Source organism: Sturnira hondurensis, unplaced genomic scaffold (genome assembly GCF_014824575.4).
Source record: "Sturnira hondurensis isolate 20B ecotype Veracruz unplaced genomic scaffold, ASM1482457v3 Scaffold0003796, whole genome shotgun sequence".
Classification (NCBI taxonomy): Eukaryota; Metazoa; Chordata; class Mammalia; order Chiroptera; family Phyllostomidae; genus Sturnira; species Sturnira hondurensis.
Genome location: NW_028076427.1, coordinates 810851 through 819006, shown reverse-complemented (window position 1 = coordinate 819006; position 8156 = coordinate 810851). Strand labels below are relative to the sequence as shown.

The window sequence follows — 8156 nt, the reverse complement described above, 5'->3', positions numbered from 1 at the left end:
AACTTTCTCTCTCATCCCCACATTACAGCGAATTATTAAATAATTCCAATTTGACTTCCTGTTTCTCAAAAGATATTTTTTTTTGTTCTGTCCCTACAGCTACTTCCTGGGTTTAAACCCTCATTGTTTTTCTTCTGGACAACTCACACAACTCTTTAACTTCATTGGTTTCTTTCTGGATCCATCTTCCAAGCAGTCCTCACCATGGTTAACCTAAAATCCAAGTATGATTCCTTGGTTTAAAACCCTTCAATGACTCCACATCACTTATATTACAAGTTCAAGCTCCCAGACAGAGTAATAAAGAGGTGACCCTGCTTTCCTTTCAATGTCATCTGCAATAACTCCATGTCTTGCTATTTACATTCCAAAGCACCTATCTTTACTTCTTTTTGTAGACCATAGAGCAGGATATTTTATTTTATTTTTTTATTTTTTTTTAAGCTTATGAGGCCTTTACTCAGAATTCTTTCTTCACCTTGGCTTTTAAGATTTCAAGACTAAGCTCCTCTATCACCTTCACTATAAATCCTTCTCTCATCTCTCAACATGTAGTAAGTTCCCCTTCCATGTATTCATTAGTACTTTCTACTTATATTTAGTGCAAAATATCATCTTGCTACTTTATTATGTTCTTGTTTTGTCTTTCTACTTCTAGACAATGAGCTCATGAAGGTTTGCAGTGTGTGTGTGTGTGTGTGTGTGTGTGTATGTGTGTATGTGTTTAATTCCCCAAACCTAACATGTTGCCTGGAATGTATTTGAATGAAAAAATGGATGAATAAAGATATGCTTGTTCACTTCAACTTCTCTTAAGAAAGAAATTACTTCAATTCTTAGGCAGAAGTGACTGAACTGAAGTTCTGTGACCTAGCCTTCCTTCATTCTTTTCTTCTTCTCTAATAACTTATTTTACCAATTCCCATAATTAAAATTTCCCCCTTTCTTTATGGTTTTTAAAGGTAATTCCAGAAATTAATCATTTTAAAAGGGTCTCTATTCTCCCTAGTTTAGCAGCTCTAAACATGGTTGCACTCAAGTTTCTACTGGATATGCCTGTGCAATGCAAGAACAGACATATCCAGAAAACAGACTCTGCTTTCTTCCCTCTCTGGTGAAAGCCTTATGGTGAAACATATACCTGGTGAAACTGCTTTAAGCCTTAAGCCTTATGGTGAAACACACCTGGTGAAACCACTTGCTCTAGCGTTCTCTCTCTGCTTAGGTATGAAAGGAAAAAGAACAAAAAAACACATCATTCTTGGCTTCTTGCTCTTCCCAATATAACTTCCAACTTTAAAACAATCCCACAAAATCTCCCATACCAAATGGAAATAATTACCTTTACATTACTTCTAATATTACATCAATGTATGAGGAGTTGAAACACAACATTGCACAGGATATAATCCTGCCTTTAAGAGGCTTATAGATTTGCAAAGAAATAAGACAAGAAACCAGGCAACTACATTTTGTTCATGCAAATTCTTATAACTCCCACCAGAGTTACTTTTTGTGTTGGGGTCCCAAGGACAAGGAGCTGAAGTGCAGGGGACCTGCCAGCCTCCTCCAGTAGCAGCACCCCACCATTCTAACACTGTGTTCTACCCTGTGCCCAGTACAAGAAATGCCCACCAGTGTCCTGGCGATCAACAAATATTTCAGCTCTTCAACCACAAAGTAAAACAAGTTAGGTGTTGGTACTACCATAGCAAGATTGCCTATTAAGAGGGTAGTTACTGGGATAGAATTTTAGGTGATTTAAATGAAAGGCACCTTCTCCAATTCCTAATGTACCTGTTTAGAAGAGTATCACAGTTATCAGGCTTAGTTTCTCAGTCCGTATCTCAGAAAAATAGTTCCCCTGTCTAAGCATCACAAAAATAGTGACAACTGAGCTGTGCCTTATAAAAGAGCAAACTAACCTTCATGAGTATGTTAACTGACTAGCATTGACAGTTAACACAACTTCGGAGCTGGAGCTTAGAAACCATTGGTGGGGATGAAAAATTTAGTAAACATTTACTCATGTGTTTATGTGTTTATTCATTTGATAGGCATTTATGAGAGACCACTGTGTGTTAGAAGACGTGCTATGACATGGCGAAACAATAACGAACAAGATGTAACTTCTGCTTTCTTTCAATGTATGAATGATTCATGGACATGAATAATGGTGTGGGGAAGGACTATGGGAGTGAGGAGATGGGCTGAATGGAGGAGGGCAAAGGGGAAAAATTGGGACAACTGTAATAGAATAAGCAAGAATACAAAACAATGCAAAAAATGTAACCTCTACCCTCAAAGGGCTTACCATTTAGAAATTCAAGTAACCTGTAATTATAATACAATAGAATGTTTCACAGGCAAAGGGTAACATGGAAACCTAGGAGGGACAACTAACCCAGGCCTGAGTGCCACAGAAAGCTCCTCAGTGGAAACAACTTCTATACTCGATCTTGAAGGAATCAGAAAAGGATTTAGGGACCCTAGCTTGCATTTGCTCTTGGTTAGCTCAGATTCCTGTTGCATATTTCTATGCATTCATTTTGTGCTGCAGAGGCCCTGGTGACCCTCATCCAAAATTTATGGAGAGGTGTTACAGAGGCACAGTACAGAGCTAGATGTGTTGGCTCACCAGTTTGACACAGTCTTGCTAAATAAACCCCTTTTCTGCTTGAAGTGTTTAAAGAGTAGATAAGAATATGCAAGTGCTTCATTCATGCAAACTTACTAATGAAGATATAGTCTTCATAAAGATTATAAACTTCTTCTCTAAACTTCTGAGACACAAAATCTTTATTTCACTCCTGGAAATTTGTATCTATGTGTGGCTGATTGAATTGACCTGGAACAATAAAACTACTTATCAATAAGTGCCCATCAGTAAATGAGTGGATAAAAAAACTGTGGTACATTTACACGATGAAATTCTATGCAGCAGAAAGAGATGAGCTTCTACCTTTTGTGGCAGCTTGGATGGATCTGGTGAGCATTACACTGAGCGAAGTAAAGCAGGTGGTGAAAGACAAATACTGTATGATATCGCCTGTAAGTGGAACCTAATCAACAAAACAAATAGGCAAGCAAAATATAACCAGAGACATTGAAATTAAGAACAAACTGACAGTAACCAGAAGGGAGGTGGGAGGACATAATGCGGGGAAAATAGGGGAAGGGTCCTCAAGGGACATTATAAAGGACACATGGACAAAGCCAAAGGGGGTTAGGATTGAGGGTGGGAGGTGGGGATGGCTGGGGTGAGGGAGAGTAGTGCAAGGAAATTAAAACAACTGTACTTGAACAATAATTTTAAAAAAGTTATTTTTATAGGAACTCTATTTTCTAGTGGTGCATCATCAGTGTTAGGGAACACCATTGAATTTTGTGGCTCTCAATTCTTTTGATTTTTTTCTTAATTATCTTTCGTACTTTTGGGGCTTGTTTATTTCTAGTTTCTAGATATAGCCATGTTAATTTGCAAAACCAGAATTTTAAAATTCATTCTTGCCTGTATATATTTTTCTTTTCTTACTTCTTGAATACATTGTGCTAGCATTCATATTTGGCTTTTATTACTGAAGTTTCTATGCTTTATTAAAAAAACTTTACTAATTGATTCTGGAATGAGGAGCTATTATAATAGAGGTACTGCATATTTTCCTATAGAATTTTAATGCTACTCTTATTTGATTTTTGTTTTTCATCACACCTTGAAAATCAGACATGTACATTAAAAAATCCCTCACTAAACAGCTATCATTGTTCCCAGCATGAAATCTTTTTTCCATAATCTATAGAGCCAATATCTTTTTGTGGTAGATTCTTAAATTGTGGAGACTAAACACCAATTAAAGTTTTTCAAAGGGGATGCATATCAGAGTGTTTACTTGTGTTACCCCCAAGGGAACAGTACTGGCATAAGAGCAAGCTCTGTATTTCCCTTTGAACATTTCAGAACTTGGACTTTCTTTTTTTTTTTTTTTTTTTGGTAACAAGAAATACAATAAAGATGGAGGCTATACCTTCCAAATTTTAATTTTATGAGACCCAGAGAATATGGTATATTTCCCATGTCTGGATAATTTTCTCTCACAAAAGATAATGATAAAGGACTACTACATTAACCAAGAGACCAGGTGCAACCCTGGGTAAAAATTAAGCTCATGTATTATTGCTGTAATCCCCCTGAGCTGTGTGTGTCAGGGGTATATATAGCATATGGAAGCTGCAACATCATCAGTTGAAGAATCTTAAAAACAAGTGAGCAGGTATTATACAACCATCCATTTCATCTCTCAAACGTGTGCCACCTGCACTGACATAACTCCATTTATGAGCCAAATATGAGGACAGGGCGGCTGCCTTAAATTTCCAAAGCACATTCTGGTCTTCAAATCTTGGAGTTACGGTCTCTTAACTCCAAGAGAATCATAAAAATAAATGAAAATATTTGCAAGAGTAACATAAATATTGTGAGATGGATTTTTTTTTAAATCACGTCCATCCTACAGGACTGAGCCAGTCCTTGAAAACGTATATTGACATCAGGGCAACCAGAGGAGTATGAAAAATCTCATCTTTGGAAACACAGAGCCAAAGCAGAATGTTATGACATGAAACAAATTTATTGACACCTTAACCTGAAATGGATTGAACCAGAAGGAGTGGCAGAAGCAATATGCTAAAGAAGAACTGTGATTGGGTTGTTTTAGCAGTGTGGGCTGTGCACACTGCTTACTGTAAACCACTCTGGTTGAGGGAATCAGAGAATAAAAGTCCTAGTAAATATGCTGCTAGTTGCAGCATTAGGAAAGACACTTCGCCTCTGTAATATGAAGGTGATACTTGTCCTTTGTGTGTTTTAAGGTGATACAGAACTTGAAAAATGCAACCAAAGGTTTCTCATAAGCACTTGAAAAAAAAAAAAAAAAACTAAGCTCTTCTGGAAGAGAAATAGCAACTTTACTGATAAATACGTCCACTCCCCAAGCCTCTACTGAAATTGGGTTAGCCCTCTGAGTTGGCAAAAGTGTAAGGAAAGATCCTAACTTTTATAACATAATGAGAACTCTGCCTCCCTCATGTCTGGTGTCTAAAGCACGTAGTTTTCACATTAGCCAGTAGCATATAATAGCTGCACCGTGGGTAGTTGTTAGAGTGTTCAATCATGAATTGTCTGTGAGCCAGGATCTGCCAAGGGCTGGCCTCAGACACCTGATGTTTGAAAAAGACAGTCCAATGGACATGCCAAGTACCTTTTCTCCTAGATTCTCCAAGCTTGCCACATTTTTAGTTAAATCATCAAGAAGCAATGTACTTGGCCCAAATTATCTCAGTTCTCCGTAGAAATGCCTTCACTGATTGATGATACAAAGTTTTGCTCTAAGCAAAACTGAAGCTTGATATGGAAACTGTCTCATTGGTATTTCTGTTGTGTTTGTAAAGCTGTAACGAGGCAGTGTCCACTATGCTTGCAAATACAAGTTTTAAAAAGGTCCACAGAAATTCACCTCAGTTAACTTAATTCCAAGTAAAGGTTTGCTTCGGTCTGTGAACGTGCATGCTTTCTTTTGTCAGCAGTGAACACTAGGCAACCAACAAGATTACCTTTCAGAAGTCAGGAAACTCCGAGCTACATATACGTCTTAAAAATCAGCTCACCTAGGTTTAAGTTACTACCTGTTCAGGGGTTTTTTTGGTAGCATTTCTTCTGTTCTAGTCATCAAATACTCATTTTTTACATGATGTTTAACTTGGAGGCTGCTTTTTATCTTTTTAATAAAGTTTAGAGGCATATAGCTGAGAGCATAAAAGAAACCAAAATTCACTGAACTTTTACTTTGTGCCAAGTAGTATATATATAAAACCTTAGGTGTTGTTCAATAACATCCTCTTTTGTTTTAAAGATGAAGTTCAGTCATGTTACATAACATAATCTGTGCTACAAAGATGGTAAGAATCAGAGCTGATATTTGAACCCAGATCTTTTCTGGTTTGGTCCAAAGTACATGCTCCTATCTATGACTCTACTGCATATCAATTAGACATTAATTTTTATTTCATTTATTTTTATTTTTTTGCACAGGGTCATCATGTTATAGAAGGGACTTGTATTATTTTTTAAGGAGAATTCGTATAGCCATTGATTATGTATAGCTATTTCTCAGCCACTGAAATACATCACGATGAGCACGATAATGCCAAGACAAGATTGCTGGTTCATCATCTAGGGTACAAATACACATTTAATTGATTGACACTTTATTGAGCTCAAAGCAGGATTAAGCATTTTTGCCTTTGGGCAAAGAGCCATCTTTGCCTTTGGGGTACAGAGCCAAAGCAGGAAGCCAGATAGGGGGAGACGGCACAGCTTTCTGTCCCAGGGAAGATGTGTCCCTCTACAGTCCCGTAGTCCTGTCTTGTCAGCCTACTAACCCATGTTCTGTCGGTTGCCATAGCCCCTAGGATGGGTATCCTTCCAGTCATCCCGCTGCTGAGCCTGGTGGAGTGTTTGCTCATCATACTCGTCTTCCTTGTCTCCCTTTTCTTCCTGATCTTCCTTTTCCTGAGCTGCTATTTTGACCTCCGCTGCTGTCTTGGCTTTTTCCTGATCTGGTAATGCTCCAAATTTCTGATGCTGATCATACCACTCACTCACTGTCAGAGATGCCAAACTTGGATAACCAGCTCCAAATACTTTGGCTTGTGCCACATTCCGAGCGAGAATAAAGGGTTTCACTGGAGGCTTGTCCTGAAGAGATGAATGAGAAGTTGATGCCTCTTCGAAAGAGTCTTTGTCTCTCAGGATCTTTATCTCCTGGTCAATGCTCTCTATCTCTTCCAAGCTGATACAAACCCACCTTCGGAGCTGAAGGAGGTAATATTCACGAACATGCTCATCATCTGCTAGACCACTTTCCACAGCAGATCTCATTGCAGACAACCTATGCTCCACCTCCTTCCTCTGTTTGTATCTCTCTATTTTAGCCTGTCTTTGAGATGCCATAAGAAGGAGGCTAGGATAGGCTGTGGGGGAGCTAGCAGTGCTGTTTTCAGCTGAGTTGTTCTTGGTTTGAGGCAACTCAAACTCCGCCACATGATAGCATTGGCATTGAGTTAAGTAGTTGAAAAAGTGTTCTCGAGCACACTGCAAATGATCTAGGCGTTTGCTGGGGTTAACTTGTTTCATGGTGAGCGCACCTTGAAATGCTGGCACCATCAGGTACTTGAGGTCGGTGGAGGCGATCTCTTCCAAATCTTCATTTTTGCTGAACAAGTCAAGCTGTGATAACATTCCGGCAGCCGTATTAAGGAGCTCTAGTCCCTTCAACACCTTGGCTTGGATTATTCGGGAAGTGGTGGGTTCAGCTGCTTCTTCCACTTCGTCCAGAAGTTGCTGGACAGTTTCGAACAGGTCAGGCAGCCGAGGTAGCAGTGAACAGTCTTCTTTTGTTTCTGATGCCATCTTGGGAAAAGGAATAAACATTAATTTTTGTATTAAACTTCTTTTGAGCTGTACTATTAAGTTAATTAAGTAAGTAAATAACCTAGTCCCCTTTGCAGTAATGTTGCACAGGTAAAATTGAAGATATGAAGGTACTTCAAAAGAATTTTAAAATGGTACACAAATGTAGTATTTTATAATTTATCACTCCATTATACTGATCATTGTAAGATTTGAATTACTATATTAAAATCTAATGGTTGGATGTGAGCACCTACGTATACATCGTCAGTGCTCTACTCTTCACTCTGTTAGTACTCAACAATAATTTTTAATCAACTAGAAAGCTGAATAGGGCTTTGATAAAAGTCCCTCATATGTGAAATAATTACCGAAGTTCACCAACAAATGACATTCTAAATTAAACTTTAGTTCATAAAATTCCTATTCTAATAAGGATATCATTCTTCTACCATACATATAACAGCTTCTTGAAAGCACTAGGAAACCATGCATTTGAAAATCTTACAGTAATTCTATGACCTGCATACAGGTTTTTCCAAAATGAAGAGAGAAACTATTCCTTTTCTGTATTCTGAGGAATAGTCACAGATTTTATAAAATGATCGACTGTCTTTCAATACAGACAAGAATAACCTCTTCACTCTTCATCCCAGCCTGAATCCTCAGCCAATATTAAAAGTGCAAC

The 8156-nt window shown here is 38.1% G+C and overlaps 1 protein-coding gene across 1 annotated transcript; it reads right to left on the bottom strand.

The window, feature by feature from the left end:
* Positions 1-6433: 6433 nt before the first annotated feature.
* Positions 6434-7474, bottom strand: LOC118984702 (immunoglobulin-binding protein 1-like). The gene has a single exon (XM_037042805.1). It carries the CDS (start codon positions 7466-7468, stop codon positions 6434-6436), a length of 1035 nt encoding a protein of 344 aa, XP_036898700.1. The 5' UTR covers positions 7469-7474.
* Between the last annotated feature and the right edge of the window lie 682 nt (positions 7475-8156).